We start from the raw sequence: 16,282 nt of genomic DNA on the forward strand, positions 1-16,282 counted from the left end.
GGAGTGAAGGAATGGGTGACGTTTCAGGTCGAGACCCTTCTTCAGACTGGTTAGGGATAAGGGAAACGAGAGATATAGACGGTGATGTGGAGAGATAAAGAACAATGAATAAAAGGTATGCAAAAAGGTTATGATGATAACGGAAACAGGCCATTGTTAGCCCTTTGTCGGGTGAAAATGAGAAGCTAGTGCGATTTGGGTGGGGGAGGGATAGAGAGAGAGGGAATGCCAGGGCTACCTGAAGTGAGAGAAATCAATATTCATACCACTGGGCTGTAAGCTGCCCAAGCGAAATATGAGATGCTGTTCCAATTTGCGTTTAGCCTCACTGCCAATGGAGGAGACCAAGGACAGAAAGGTCCTATATATTTATGTATTGCCTATTAATAAAGTGCGGTACACATGTATCTCGGAGGAGCAATATCAAAATAAAGTTCGACACCAGGCCACAGAGATAAGTGTAGGTCACCAATATTTTGGTTAAAAAGGTAGATTTTAAATACTATTTAATGGACAAAAAATAGGTGCAGAGAGGTTTGAGGGCAACGATTAAGGTGAAAATCAAAATAACGGAAGATACAGGGAGTTTAAAATAAAAACACAAAATGATGGAAATACTCAGCAGGTCAGGCTGCGTCCATGGAAGAGAAACAGAGACAACATTCAGATCAAAAACCCTTTGTCTGCACAATGGAGGGTGTCTCCAATAGTACCAAAACTGGGATGAGGCTGGGGATGTGCTGTAAACTAGGTCACCCGGTTAATGAGTGAATGGAAGCAGTTGGAAAGCAGAACAATAGGCAAAAGAATGTAGGAGTTGCAAAGTGCAGAGTAGGAAAAGAAGCCTAGCAGGTCAGGCTGAGCATTTCCCCCATTTCCAGAGAAAAAAAAAAAGAAACACAGAATAAGGAGCAAACAAGCTAGCCAATATGGATCGGCCTTGATGATGGATGACTAATACCAGAGAAATCAGGAGACCTGAAGTTATGGAATTGAATGTTGAGTCCAGAAGTCTGCAATGTGGTCAGACATTTCTTCCTCCTTCTGGAACTGTGGCTTCCTCTCTACCATTGACCAAGCCATTGACCATATCTCATGTATTTCCTCTGATCCCACCTCCTTTCCTCCGAGACAGAACAAGGATAGTATCCCTGGTCTTGGCTCTCCAGCCCTCGAGCCTCTGCATCCAACAGATCATATACTCCGGGAATGGAGGACAAACTCAACCTGACCTGCTATGCATGTATTCCTCGTCTACAACTAGGAGCGGCACAGTGATGCAGTGGTAGACGTACTGCCACAGACCTGGGTTCGATCCTGACTATGGGTTAGTATGGAGTTTGGACGTTCTCTCTGTGACCATGTGGGTTTACTCCAGGGGCTCTGGTTTCGTACCGCATTCCAAAGACGTTAAGGTTTGTGGGTTAATTGGCTTCTATAATTTGTACCTAGTGTGAAGCAGAGAACAAGTGTATGGGTGATCGTTGGTTGGCACGGACTCAATGGATTGAAGGGCCTGTTTCCTTGCTGTATCTCTTGACTAAACTAAACTAAACTCTTGTATTCTTCTCTCCGATTTTTTTGTGTGCATGTTCTCACTCTCTAAATGCTCCCATTCACTCTTTGGCCAGAAAATCTTGTTTATAGTTTCTCCGCCATGGTCACTAAAGTTTTACATTAATAAGATTTCCTCTTCCCCCTTCCCTTACTGCAGCTTAGTGGACTTATTTTTTCTGCTTCCCAGATCTCTAACCTGAAACACTAGCCCCATTTCTCTTCCCATTGATGCAAGTTGGCCTGTTAAGAATTTCCAGCATTTTCTCATTTTACTGTTGAAGAGGGTTGGCCATCAATTCTGAAATGATTTCATTTGGGAATGATTAAGAACTTAGAATTAAAGGCTTTAAATTCCCAGGGACTTTCGCGGTGGAAGGCATCAGTGAAAGGGGCGTGGCTGTGTTCTGCAGCTGCGGCTCACCGGCAGTCTCTCTGTCTTTTTTTTGTTTTTTGTCTATTGTCATTGTTTAATGTACGTTTTGTTCTATTTTTAACTCTGTGTATGTGGGGGGGTGGTGGGGGGGTTGGGGGAAACCTTTTTTCTAATCTCTTCCTCAACGGAGATGCGACCTTTACCGTGTCGTATCTCCGTTCGCGCTACGGCCTAACATCGTGGAGTCGGCGGCCTCCAGCTGGGATCGACCTTGAAGACTCCGGTCGCAGGGCCTGGACTTACCATCTCGGAGGCTTCGGCCGTGGGCCCTGCAGACCGCAACATCGGGAGTTCGCAGGTCCCTGGCTGGCGACCGGTTTTTGGGAGCTCCAGCCGTAGCAGCTTCGACCGCCCCGAAGCGCGAGGTACGATCGACCCGCTCGCAGGCCCTTCATTGCCCTGCGTGGCCCGGCCGCAGCACTTTCCATCACCCGGTGGGGGCTCAGGACTTTCATCGGCCTGCTCGGCTCGGCCCTGGAACTTTCCATCGCCCAGTGGGGGCTCAGGACTTTCATCGGCCTGCTCGGCTCGGCCCTGGGACTTTCCATCACCCAGTGGGGGCTCAGGACCTTCATCGGCCTGCTCGGCTCAGCCCTGGGACTTTCCATCGCCCGGTGGGGGCTTCAAAAAGTTGGGAGCCTCGATCACCTCGTGGCACCACGGGAGAAGAATGAGGAGGAGATAAGACTTTTCTTTGCCTTCCATCACAGTGAGGGTATGCCTGGAGCAATCGCTGTGATGACTGTTTGTGTAAAAATTGTATCTGTGTGTCCTGTGCTTTTTTGTTGTCTACTGCCGGACCCTGACGTGAGAGGACGCTGGCGTTGTTTATTCGCCGCTTTTCCGTTAGGATAGTTTGTCTGTTTGTTTTTATGTTGATTGTTTTTGTAAAGCGCTTTGAGCACCCGATAAGGCGCTATATAAAATAAATGCTTATTATTATTATTATTATTATCATGAAACATTGGGAAATATTACAGCAGTAGAAGCAGTCTGTGCTTGTAATGGCACGGGCATGTGGTTCTGAAATCTGCTGGGACCAGGGCTGTGAACTCTTTGGTTAAGTTTCAGTTAGCTGTGAGGGACAGGGGGGTGCCTGTGGAATGGAGTTTGTGGCAGGGACTGAGAACCTTTTTGATTAGATCGGGTGTCAGAGGTTATGGGGAGAAGGTATGAGAATGGGGTTAGGAGGGAGAGATAGATCAGCCATGATTGAATGGCGGAGTAGACTTGATGGGCCGAGTGGCCTAATTCCACTCCTATTCCTTATGACCTTATGAATCTTGCGTCAATCTTCTCAAGCGTTTCTTGAAGGAAATTTCTGTACAGCCCGAATGATTTAAAAACTATAAATTTTGGTGAGGTCGAGTTTGCTCTCAGCTGCCCACAAAGATTCAAAAGGAGTTCCACAAAATGTGATGATGGATTTGGCTACAGCGAAGAGCGGATGGAGACGAGGCGGTAGACTCTATGGAAATCAGAATAGACACAAAATGCTGGAGTAACTCAGCAGGTCAGGCAGCATCTCTGGAGAAAAGGAATAGGTGACGTTTCGAATCAAGACCCTTCTTCAGTCTGAGAGTCAGGGGAAGGGGAAACAAGAGATATAGACAGTGATGCAGACATAGAACAAATGAATGAAAGATATGCAAAAAAGTAACGATGATAAAGGAAACAGGCGATTGTTAGCTGTGAGCTAGGTGAAAACCGGTCTCACCCACTGAGTTACTCCAGCTTCATGTGTCTATCTTCGTTTTAAACCAGCATCTGCAGTTCCGTCCTATACTTTTTGAAGATTAGGGCCTGGTATTGGGCTGGCTGGTGATGGTAATTTTTTTAAGGAGAGGGAACTAATGCCTAAGAAGGGAAAGCAGTTAAAGTAGTTGCATTTTGGGAAGTCAAATGGAGGAGGAAAGTATGCAGTTAACGGTAGAACCATTAACAACATTGATGTATAGAGGGCTCGAGTCCAAGTCCATAGTTTCTTGAAAGCAGCACGCAGGTAGACAGAGCAGTAAAGAAGGTAAATGGTATGCTTGCCTTCATTGGTCAGGGCATCAAGTATGAGGGTCAGGAAGTCACATTGCAGCTGTATAAAAGTTTGGTTAAGTCGCATTTGGAGTATCGTGTACAGCTCTGGTTGACCCATTACAGGAAGGATGCAGAGGCTTTGTTTGGAGAGATTGCAGAAGAGGTTTACCTGGCTGTTTCCTGGATTAAAGGGTAAACAAATTGGACAAACTTGGATTGCTTTCTCTGGAGCGTCGGAAGTTGAGTGGAGGGAGACCTGATAGAAGTTCACAAAATTTCGAAAGGCATGGAAAGGATAGACAGTTAGAACCCTTTCCCCCAAACTGCAAACGTCAAATGTTAGAGAGCATAAGGTTAGGACGAGAGGGGGTAAAGTTTAAAGGAGACGTGCGAGGCAAATTAAAAAAAACCCAGTGAGTGTTAAATGCATGGAAAGTGCTTGCTGGGTGGTGGTGTTGGAGGCAGATACAATAGTGGCATTTAAGTGGCCTTTAGATAGGCACATGGATATCAAGGAATGGAGGGAAATGGATCATCTGCAAGCAGGATGGATTAGTTTGACTTTGTATCATGCTCAGCAGAAAGTTTAAGGTTAAGGGGGAAGTCTTTTAGGACCGAGATGAGAAAGTTTTTTTTCACACAGAGAGTGGTGAATCTGTGGAATTCTCTGCCACAGAAGGTAGTTGAGGCCAGTTCATTGGCTATATTTAAGAGGAAGTCAGATATGGCCCTTGTGGCTAAAGGGATCAGGGGGTATGGAGAGAAGGCAGGTACAGGATACTGAGTTGGATGATCAGCCATGATCATATTGAATGGCGGTGCAGGCTCGAAGGGCCGAATGGCCTATTCCTGCACCTATTTAAATTTAAAAAATAAAAATAAAAAATAAAATATCGTGTCTATGTTCTAACAATATCAATTAACTGGCGGTCAGGGTGGGAAGATGGGTGGTCAGCAGTTTAGTGCAAATCGAGTCATGGGAGCAAGAAGGGAGTTGCATGAACAAAATATATTTTCACTGACCAAAGGAACAAAACCAGATTTCGTTCTTGAATATGCTCAGCCTTTGAACCTCCAATACCATTCTTGGTAGACAACGTCAAAAATTCAGCATCAACTTGGCAAAAAGATCATTCACATCTCTGTCCTGAATGGCAGGCCCCTTGTTTTGAGACTGTAATCTCTGTTCCAGACAACCCAGCCAAGGGAAAGGTTATGCCTGTATCTACCCTGACAAGTCCTCTTAAGAATTTTCTGTGTTTCAATGAGTCACAAAGGCTTTTGTGGCCCATGTGCTTTGGGCCTAAATCTGGTGATGAACATCTGCCATATTCATTCAAAGTTTGTCTCATCTCTGCAGACCTAAGACAAGGGGAGCAGCCAGAGTAAGAGAGAGAAAAAATTGTTCTCACAGGAACTTTGGTCAAAGATAGAAAATACAGTGTTTGCTGAGAAACGTTAATGGCACAAACTGAGATGAAGGCTGAACTTAGAGATATAATAAGTATAAGAAAATAACTGCAGATGCTGGTACAAATCGATTTATTCACAAAATGCTGGAGTAACTCAGCAGATCAGGCAGCATCTCGGGAGAGAAGGAATGGGTGACGTTTCGGGTCGAGACCCTTCTTCAATCTGAAGAATCAGATTGAAGAAGGGTCTCGACCCGAAACGTCACCCATTCCTTCTCTCCCGAGATGCTGCCTGACCTGCTGAGTTACTCCAGCATTTTCTGAACTAGAGATGGTATAAATGCATGAATAAACTAGATTAACATTAAGTTATGTGTCCTCAGGTTAATGCTTGGTGATGAAATCATTGTTGGTGCAGTAATACACGCAAAAAAAATATCCTGGGCATTTAATCCAAACCCAGATTTAACAGATTGGCATGCATTGACTGACAAAGAGAGGAACAGAACAGATGGATGAATCTAATAGATTTTACATTTTTCCTCTGCTTACTGGTTATTCTCTGCAATATCTTTTTGAAATGAATGGAAACCAGGCTGTTGTATAACACATCATCAGTTCCTTCACTTTTTTGGTTTGCCGAACATATTATTTCATCAACTATTTATTAATAGCAAATGATTACTGACACTGCTTTAATAAATTCACAGAAAGGGTTTAACCTTAACTGGGTGCGCTGTGTGTCTCTCAAGCAGAATCTATTAGAAATGGATGATTCTGCAATCATTTGTGATATTCAATTAATCTCAAAATTAGAATTCTTCGCTTTCACAGCGTGAACTCTGAAAATAAATTGATGGTGAGCATTGGAATCACCCGTAACTGAAATGAAATACCTCCTGCGGTTTACGGTAGCACAAATAATGTTCATTAAATGATCAGCATAACTCCTTTATTTTGTACAATTAAATCAAAAAAGCATTCGGATTTTATAACTTTACTAGACCAAGTGGACTCGTTGGGCCCAAACCACTTCTGCTTTGGTGTAGCACCCTCTCCTCCCGCACTACCCCCACCCCCCCTCCCCTCTCCCCCCATCTCCTTCACTCCCCTCCCTCCCCCTCTCAATAGACAATAGACAATAGGTGCAGGAGTAGGCCATTCAGCCCTTCGAGCCAGCACCGCCATTCAATGCGATCATGGCTGATCACTCTCAATCAGTACCCCGTTCCTGCCTTCTCCCCATACCCCCTCACTCCGCTATCCTTAAGAGCTCTATCCAGCTCTCTCTTGAAAGCATCCAACGAACTGGCCTCCACTGCCTTCTGAGGCAGAGAATTCCACACCTTCACCACTCTCCCCCACACCCCCCCTCCCCTCTCCTCCCCCCTCCTCCTCCTCCTCTCTCCCTCCCTCACTTCCCTCCCTCCCCACCTTCCTCCTCCTCTCTCCCTCCCTCACTTCCCTCCCTCCCCACCCTCCCCCTCCCCCTCCCTCCCCCCCTCCCCCTCCCTCCCCCCCTCCTACCTGGGAGCAACCCGTCTCCTGGCCCGGGCAGCCGCCATTGGTGGAGCGGGGGGGGGGGGGGGGGGGGTGGTGGGTGGGGGGAGGGGGTGGGGGGAGAGTCCTGTCCCGGTGCGGTGATGTTCAGTGGTAGACGGCGGCGGCTCTCCCACTGTTGCTGGGCCGCTGGACTTTGGCTCTGGGCGTCATGGGGAAGGCGCTGAGCCGGCCGCAGAGAGGAGGGAGGACGCGGGAGCCGAGGGCGGGCCCAGCGCCAGGCCCAAGCCTCGGCCTCCACCTCCACAACGCCCAGCTTCACCACTGCTGCTGCTGCTGCCTTTCCCCTTGACCCACCTCAGGCTCGCAGTTATTCGGTCACGTCCAGGCCCAGGTTCCGGCTGCTTCCCTCAGGCACCAGGCCTGGCTCTCCCGCCCCCAAGAGACCTGCTCAACGGGCCCCAACTGCACAGGCGTGGATGCGTTTGTTCTGCGCATGCGCGGATGCGGTGGCCATCTTCCATTAGTACCAGATCAACGGAAGCCCAACTGTGCATGCGTGGTTTATTAAACTTTAAAATGTGAATAACTTTAAAAATATAACACCGATTTCAATTAAACTTCTTGCAATAGGACCGCGGGTCGACCATGAGTAAGGTAGTCCTAAAATTGTCACGCTATCGTGTACCGTTTTGGCTGCAGTTCAGGAACAAGCGAACAAATGAGAGTTTTAATATATAGATTACAAGCTGCATTTCCCAAGGTGCAGTAAATCAATATTTATGTCTATGAAAATTAAACTGAAAGCAACAGTTAATGCCTGTTTCTTCCATCCACTAGAAATTAAAAATGACATACACAGCAGAATTTTCAAAACGAAATAACATCTTTAATAAATATACTTAAACACATCTTCAATTTGCTCTTTATATCATCAGTCTGTGGTCCTGAATTAGCAAAGATTGAAAGTTTACATCCCATGCAGGTAGTGAATTATTAATTAAATAGATCTATTAATATATAGACGAGAATCATTGAGTCATACAGTATGGAAACAGGTCCTTCGGCCCAACTTGCCCAGGTCGACCAAACTTGCACCATCTACATTAGTTTCACCTGCCTGCGTTTGGCCTATATCCTTATACACCTATCCTATCCATGTACCTGTCCAAATGTTTTTTCAAACATTGTGAAAGTACTTGCCTCAACTACTTCCTCTGGCAGCTAGTTCCATACATTTTTGTGCACAACCCGCAGGCATTGCCACTTTCATTTCACTGCACATCGAGTATGTGTATGTGACAAATAAATTTGACTTGACTTGACTTGACCACCACCTTTTTTGTAAAAAAAAATGTTGCCCCTCAAGTGCCTAGTAGGTTGTCAGGGGTTATGGGGAGAAGGCAGGAGAAGGGGGTAAGGCAGGAGATAGATCAGTCATGATTGAATGATGGAGTAGACTTGATGGGATGAATGGCCTAATTCTACTCCTATCTCTTATGATCTTATTAAATCTTTCCGCCCTCACCTTAAACCTGTTTAAGATTAAATAATCATGGGACTTATCTGACTGTCCTAGACATCCATCTGGCTCATGTATCTCTTTCGAGGAAGGGAATCAACTACACCAGGCATATAGTTCACCACAAATAATGTTTCCTCACCACCCTAGTATGCTTGTAACCCTCTTAACTATCCATTCTGTTTTAGAAATAACCATCACATGGAAGAACATCTCGCGCAACCTCCTCAGAATCCAAGGGATGGGGAATAAATGACCCTGGCCTTTATTGTCCTTATCCAAGAACAAAACAAACCACCGACAAATCTTAAGAAGATTGTACTAAATATTTTTCATGAATTAATTAGTTTCTAAACTGTTTAGTGGTAAATCTGACCAGTAAGTTACAAAAAGGAATTATACTAACAGAATGCGTAACCCCATTCGTAACAAGGACAGAATCTCCCTCGTTCTCACCTTCCACCCCACCAGCCAGCGTATCCAACGTCATCCGCCAATATTTCCGTCACCTACAACGAGACCCCACCACTGGCCACACCTTCCCATCCCCTCCCCTTTCTGCGTTCCGCAGAGACCGTTCCCTCCGTAACTCCCAGGTCCACTCGTCCCTTCCTACCCAAACCACCCCATCCCCGGGGACTTTCCCCTGCAACCGCAGGAGATGCAACACCTGTCCCTTTACCTCCCCCCTCAACTTCATCCATGGACCCAAAAAAGAGATGCCGCCTGTCCTGCTGAGTTACTCCAGCATTTTGTGAATAAACAGAATGCTGATCATATATTTAGGTGAAGTTGGTCTATTGAAAGTTATTTCTACAAGGTGAATAACCAACTGAGTAACTCCAATGGGACTGTTATTACCCAGCTGGCCCCCACTACTCTGGATAGAGTGGATGTGGAGAGGATGTTTCCACTAGTGGGAGAGTCTATGCCCAGAGGCCACAGCCTCCGAATAAAAGGGCCTACCTTTAGAAAGGAGATGAAGAGGAATTTCTCTAATCATGGGGTCATGAATCCGTAGAATTCATTGCTACAGGTGGCTGTGGAGGCCAAGGCATTGGGCATTTTTATTGCACAGACTGATGGATTCTTGATTAGTTAAGGAATTATGAGGAGAAGGCAGGAGGATGGGGTTGAGAGGGAAAGATAGATCAGCCATGATTAAACGGTGGAGTAGACTTGAAGGGCCGAATGTCCTAATTCTGCTTCTATTACTTATGAACTACTCTCCAGATATGCTGAACCAGAACCACATTTGCAACAAGGTAATTTACCTTTTTCAATACGCAAAAGGGGCACAACGTATCTTGACTCTAAAAGATACCATCCACAAAAGGGCACAATATGATTTCAGAAGCTGTCCATCCTTTCTTACGACATGGAAGGAGGCCATTTTGGCTCATCAACTCTATGCTGTTTTACAAAGCTATTCCATTAGCCCACTAATTTCTCCTGTATTTGATTCTCCTCACATCCCTAATTCTACCACTCACCGATAGACTAAGGGCATTTTACAGCAGCCAATTAACCTACTAATCACATGCCTTTGGGACAAGGGAAGACAATGGAATACCTGATGGAGACTCCCACAGGAAGTCACAAGGAAAACATGCAAACTCCACCCAAACAGCACCAGAGGTCAGGGTTGTACCTGATCATGGAATAATGGAGCTGTGAGGCAGCAGCTCTCGGGGGGGAAGGGGGAAGGGACAAAATTGTTCGCACATTTAGGAAGGTACATTGAGAAGCACCTGAATGCTGAAACGCAAAAGGATTCGGGATAAAGAGTTAGAATGTGGGATTACCCAAAACAGTTCCTTTTTGGTGGATATTGACAAAATGGTACTTCCAATCTACAAGTTTCCAAGATTCTATGCACAATTAGAATTAAAATCAGGTGAATAAACAAGGTTACAATTACAGACATGTCCTTATAATAATCATCTTAGATTATGAAAGAATGACTTGTTTCAGACCAGTGGAGATGTCAACCTTCACAATTACCTATTCTTAGGATGGACAATACAGAAGACGATATTTCCACGTGCACTCTGTAAATCTGCAAAGCACTTGCTTCAAATCCTTGTCACAATGTTTTTCTGGTCAGGTCTATTTCCTGCTAGATCTTGGTTGGTTAAGTGAAGATTTCCTGATTCTCACAGCAGAAATATCGATGAAAATGGGGCACAGTTCATGTAGCTCAATTTGAAAAGTATGCAACATGCCTATATTTCTCCCCATAAAATATTTAACATACAGTGCCCTCCATAATGTTTGGAACAAAGACCCATCATTTATTTATTTGCCTCTGTACTCCACAATTTGTGATTTGTAATAGGAAAAAAACCATGTGGGTGAAGTGCACATTGTCAGATTTTAATTAAGGCCATTTTTATACATTTTGGTTTCACCATGTAGAAATTACAGCAGTATTTATACATAATCACCCCCATTTCAGGGCACCATAATGTTTGGGACACATGGCTTCACAGCATTTATAATTGCTCAGGTGTGTTTAATTGCCTCCTTAATGCAGGTATAAGAGAGCTCTCAGCACCTAGTCTTTCCTCCAGTCTTTCCATCACCTTTGGAAACTTTTATTGCTGTTTATCAACATGAGGACCAAAGTTGTGCCAATGAAAGTCAAAGAAGCCATTATGAGACTGAGAAACAAGAATAAAACTGTTAGGGTCATCAGTCAAACCTTAGGCTTACCAAATTCAACTGCTTGGAACATCATTAAGATGAAAGAGAGCACTGGTGAGCTTACTAATCGCAAAGGGACTGGCAGGCCAAGGAAGACCTCCACAGCTGATGACAGAAGAATTCTCTCTATAATAAAGAAAAATCCCCAAACACCTGTCCGACAGATCAGAAACACTCTTCAGGAGTCAGGTGTAGATTTGTCAATGACCACTGTCTGCAGAAGACCATGAACAGAAATACAGAGGCTACACTGCAAGATGCAAAACACTGGTTAGCAGTAAAAATAGGATGGCCAGGTTACAGTTTGCCAAGAAGTACTTAAAAGAGCAACCACAGTTCTGGAAAAAGGTCTTGTGGACAGATGAGACGAAGATTAACTTATATCAGAGTGATGGCAAGAGCAAAGTAAGGAAGAGAGAAGGGACTGCCAAGATACAAAGCATTCCACCTCATCTGTGAAACACAGTGGTGGGGGTGTTATGGCCTGGGCACATTTGGCTGCTGAAGGTGCTGGCTCACTTATCTTCATTGATGATACAATGCTGATGAATTCTGCATAATGAATTCTGAAGTGTATAGACACATCCTATCAGCTCAAGTTCAAACAAATGCCTCAAAACCCATTGGCCGGAGGTTCATTCTACAGCAAGACAATGATTCCAAACATACTGCTAAAGCAACAAAGGAGTTTTTCAAAGCTCCTTCTTGTCAATTCTTGAGTGGCCAAGTCAATCACCCGATCTGAACCCAATTGAGCATGCCTTTTATATGCTGAAAAAACTGAAGGGGACTAGCCCCCAAAACAAGCATAAGCTAAAGATGGCTGCAATACAGACCTGGCAGATCATCACCAGAGAAGACACCCAGCAACTGGTGATGTCCATGAATCACAGACTTCAAGCAGTCATTGCATGCAAAGGATATGCAACAAAACACTAAACATGACTACTTTCATTTACATGACATTGCTGTGTCCCAAACATTATGGTGCCCTGAAATGGGGGGACTATGTACAAACACTGCTGTAATTTCAACGTGGTGAAACCAAAATGTATAAAAATGGCCTTTATTAAAATCTGACAATGTGCACGTTAACCACATGTGATTTTTTTTCTTTTCCAAATCTCAAATTGTGGAGTACAGAGGCAAATAAATAAACGATGGGTCTTTGTCCCAAACATTTATGGAGGGCACTGTAGATGCAGATTATGATTCTCCCCGCATATGGGAGGAAACTGACATTCTTCACTTGTGATCTGAATATTTATTCCAATACATGATAATGAGAATAATTGTCTCAGTGAAAATAGATATTCAGAGGGAGAAAACAAAAAAAATAGGTTAACTGAAAAAGGAAAGTAATCAAAATTCATCGTAGTTGTCAAAAATTTCTAAAGGTCGCCAAGACTTTCCCCATGAGTTTTATTGATTGCATTTGTTCGTGAAAATGTATTCAAAATTTTCACCTTGAGCGTTTTATAAAAACATAACTGACAATGCACTGGACAGCTAAAACCGTGAATTAATTTTTCTGTGAATTTGCAACTATATCCTCCGAACCATTATTTCAATGTTGAGATATTTTATAGGACATACAACATAAATCAGCGACATTTTATATAATCTCATTTCCTCTGGCTGAAGTAACTACTTTTCTGAAATAATTACGAGTTATGTTTTTTGTTACCAAGACATAAAATGCGATTTGGTCACAAGGCTGTGAAAATTGGCAGTAACGCCTTGAGCTGCTACTGAGAGCACAAGGGCTGCTACCTAATTTCTGCATTAAAATCTGTACCTTATACCCAAACTGAAGAGGAACTCAAAATCTGATCATCATAAAATCAGTCATACAGGGTGGAAACAGGCCCTTCAACCCAACTTACCCACACTGGTCAGCATGTCCCAGCTACATTAGTCCCACCTGCCTGTGTTTGGCCCATATCCCTGCAACCCTGTTCTATCCATGTACCTGTCTAACTGTTTCCTAAATGTTGGGATAGTACCTGCCTTAACTATCTCCTCTAGCAGCTCGTTCCATACACCCAACAACATTTGTGTGAAAATGTTACCTCTCATATTCCTATTAAATCTTTTCCCCTTCACCTTAAACCTTTGTCCTCTGGTCCCCTACTCTGGGCAGCAGAATCTGTGCATCTACCTGTTCTATTTCTCTCATGATTTTATACACCTCTGTAAGATCACCCCTGACCCTCCTGCACTCCAAGGAATAAGAGTCCCAGCCTACTCTACCTCTCACTGTAGCTCGGACCCTCGAGTCCTAGCAAAATCCTTGTAAAAAAATATTCCTGGCCCAATGGGCTAATCAAATAAACGTGCCTCAAAAAACAAACCAAGGCATGGTCTGGGAAGAATTCTCATCAGTGATGTGTAAAACATAAGTTTAAATTTTATTACAGAGTTAAGAACTATGTTGCAGTTTTCCACCCCGATATTATCAAAGTTCTCTGACTAATAGTCTCATAGTTGCTTCCAGCTATCCACTGTCATATATTATTGTTTATGTAAATTGACATTCATCAGAGAAATAAACTAATCTCTTCAATTTCCCCCAACATTCAAAGACTCCCTTATAATCTGCACTCACCTGGGTTCTGGTTGGAACTCTGAGGAAGGGCATTGGTGATGTTGGGTAACTCGTTGCCATAGTTTCCATCTTCGAGAGGACAGACATCCATGTCGCTCCACTTCTTCAGTTGTCGGAGCCAGGACACTTTCTCATCTGGTTTGCAGTGAGGGTTCAGCACAATGCACACCCACAGTGCACCTGAAAAGGAAGGAGATAACTCCCAGTGATGAGGCATTTCAATCATTGCTGTGTCAAACAATGTACGCTGTAACCTAGGAATTAGACAGAATGTGGAATGTGGCCCATCGGCACAGGGGATGGAAGAAAGCAAGCAATATCAAGCATTATGGTTGAAATGTGCACAGCTAACAGCTCGTGAGACATTCATTCTTGTAGAACAGTTATCTCTAAAATTGTATCGTGGTAATTATTCCACATCCCATCCCATAACTTTCTAGGCCTATCAAAGGTATTCTTGCCACAATTTGTTTCCCCAGATTGGCAGCTCAAAATTAGTTTTATTTGCTCTGAGAAAGGCTGTTAAATGTCAACCTTCCATACTTCCACTACTTAGTCAGAGGGTGGTGAATCTGTGGAATTCACTGCCACAGAAGGCTGTGGAGGCCAAGTCAATGGATATTTTTAAGGTGGAGATTGAAAGATTCTTGATTAGTATGGGTGTCAGGGGTTGTGGGGAGAAGGCAAGAGAATGGAGTTGAGAGGGAAAGATAGATCAGCCATGATTGAATGGCGGAGTAGACTCGATGGGCTGAATGGCCTAATTCTGCTCCTATAACTTACGAATACTTTAATACCCATTGGGTCTTGGAGATACAATATGGAAGCACGCAATCTGAACAACTGAGAGCCCATTGTTCATCAAAAGGCTATTTTTCCTATGGATCCTATCCTAACCCATTTTATTTCACTTTATTCAGTCCAAGTCTTCCTATTCTCAGTGAGAATGTGCTCTTCAAGACCACATTCTTTAACATTTCACTCAATCGTCCTTCCTAATTCTCAAATACATTTTTAAATACCGGCATTGGAAGTGTAAGCAAGGATACCATTTCTTAGAGCAGAGAACAAACTGTTGGAGGAACTGCAGCAGGTCAAGTAACATTGAGGAGACAGCCGAACAGTTGACATTTTGAGCAGAGGGGTTGCAACAGGAATGAGAGGAGGGGAGATAGCACATATAAGTAGGTGAGTCCGAACCTATTGGTCTGCAATTCAAGTACCTCTACCGAGGCATTAGAGTAATCAGATAATCCCAACACTTTATTAATTCCCAATGCCTACCTTCAATATTAAAGAGATCCAAAACATCTTTGATTTGCGGCATTGCGTATCTGTTCAGCAATGAAGAAAATGCCTACTATGTCACAAAGCTTCTATTTTGATCATCTTTGCTTGCATTTAAAATTGTCCAATGTCTTTTTTTTGGGAGTCCTCAATTTAATCTACCCTTGGAGGCTACCCTTTAGCTGTCAAGGTTTAAAACTCTGGATTGCCTGTCATGATCTTATCAGATCTCCAGGTTTCTTTCTGTCTGTGGAAGCTCTTTAAAGCCTAGGTCATCTGTTCAACCTAATATGGTTGTGCGTTAATATTTGTTGGATAACTGTTAGAAGGATTCCCCTGGGTGGATTTGATGCCAGAGAAATACAATGTAAATGGTCATTTCATAGAAAAACAGATCCAAAATCTGTACCCCATTCCTGCATGATTCCGTTAGCCCTAAGGGCTATATCTAACTCTCTCTTGAATACATCTGTTCAAGTTTCTGTTGGACAATCTGCATGAAGGCAGAAGTGTGCCGATTGCAACATTGAAAACCGTGAAGGGATTTTTAATTGCCTTATTTCCATTTCTAAACGGTTTTAGCAGAAGAGCTAGGTGTGTCATGAGAAACGCTTCGCATTCAGTGAACAGTCGGGCGTTGGAATTCACTGCCGAAAACGTTGATGGTCGCGGATTCCACAATGCTTTCAAGAGACAATTAGATGCTGAGGGGCGGAGGCTCTGCAAGGCTACAGCAAGTTTCTGATGAATGAGGCTTATTAGTACAATGCCCGTGCAAAACCTCAACCTAGTCTCACAGAACTGAATGGTTCTTTCCATGCCGTAACTTTTTAATTGCATTATTATTGGTGCTTTTTTGTTGTTCCTATCAGCTACAAATTCAATATTTTAACATCTTCATCAAAATATATTATTGTATATGAGTCTCTTTAGACAGTGTAAATAGCACCATTGTTCCTGAACCTGAACGCTTATGTTTTCTGAAACACCATATATGCACATTAACGTTAGCCAATTGTCCTCCATTCATGTTAACATTTCATAGTCATTATGATTATCTGATTACTCTAATGCCTCGGTAGAGGTACTTGAATTGCAGACCAATGAAGGTATCACAAAATGCTGGAGTAACTCAGCAGGTCAGGCAGCATCTAGAAGAGAGGGAATGGGTGACGTTTCAGGTCGAGACCCTTCTTTAGACTGATGTCAAGGGGGTGGGACAAAGA

The 16,282-nt window shown here is 43.7% G+C and overlaps 1 protein-coding gene across 2 annotated transcripts in view; it reads right to left on the bottom strand.

Annotated features, from left to right (window-relative positions):
• Positions 1–16,282, bottom strand: part of zswim5 (zinc finger, SWIM-type containing 5) — a 225,988-nt gene that overhangs the window by 24,695 nt on the left and 185,011 nt on the right. For both annotated transcript variants that reach the window (XM_078408424.1, XM_078408423.1), the window contains exon 5: positions 13,770–13,949. In XM_078408424.1, the coding sequence (XP_078264550.1) occupies positions 13,770–13,949 (180 nt within the window). The remainder of the gene's footprint in view (positions 1–13,769; positions 13,950–16,282) is intronic.

The sequence above is a fragment of the Rhinoraja longicauda genome, chromosome 11 (assembly GCF_053455715.1).
Source record: "Rhinoraja longicauda isolate Sanriku21f chromosome 11, sRhiLon1.1, whole genome shotgun sequence".
Lineage (NCBI taxonomy): Eukaryota > Metazoa > Chordata > Chondrichthyes > Rajiformes > Arhynchobatidae > Rhinoraja > Rhinoraja longicauda.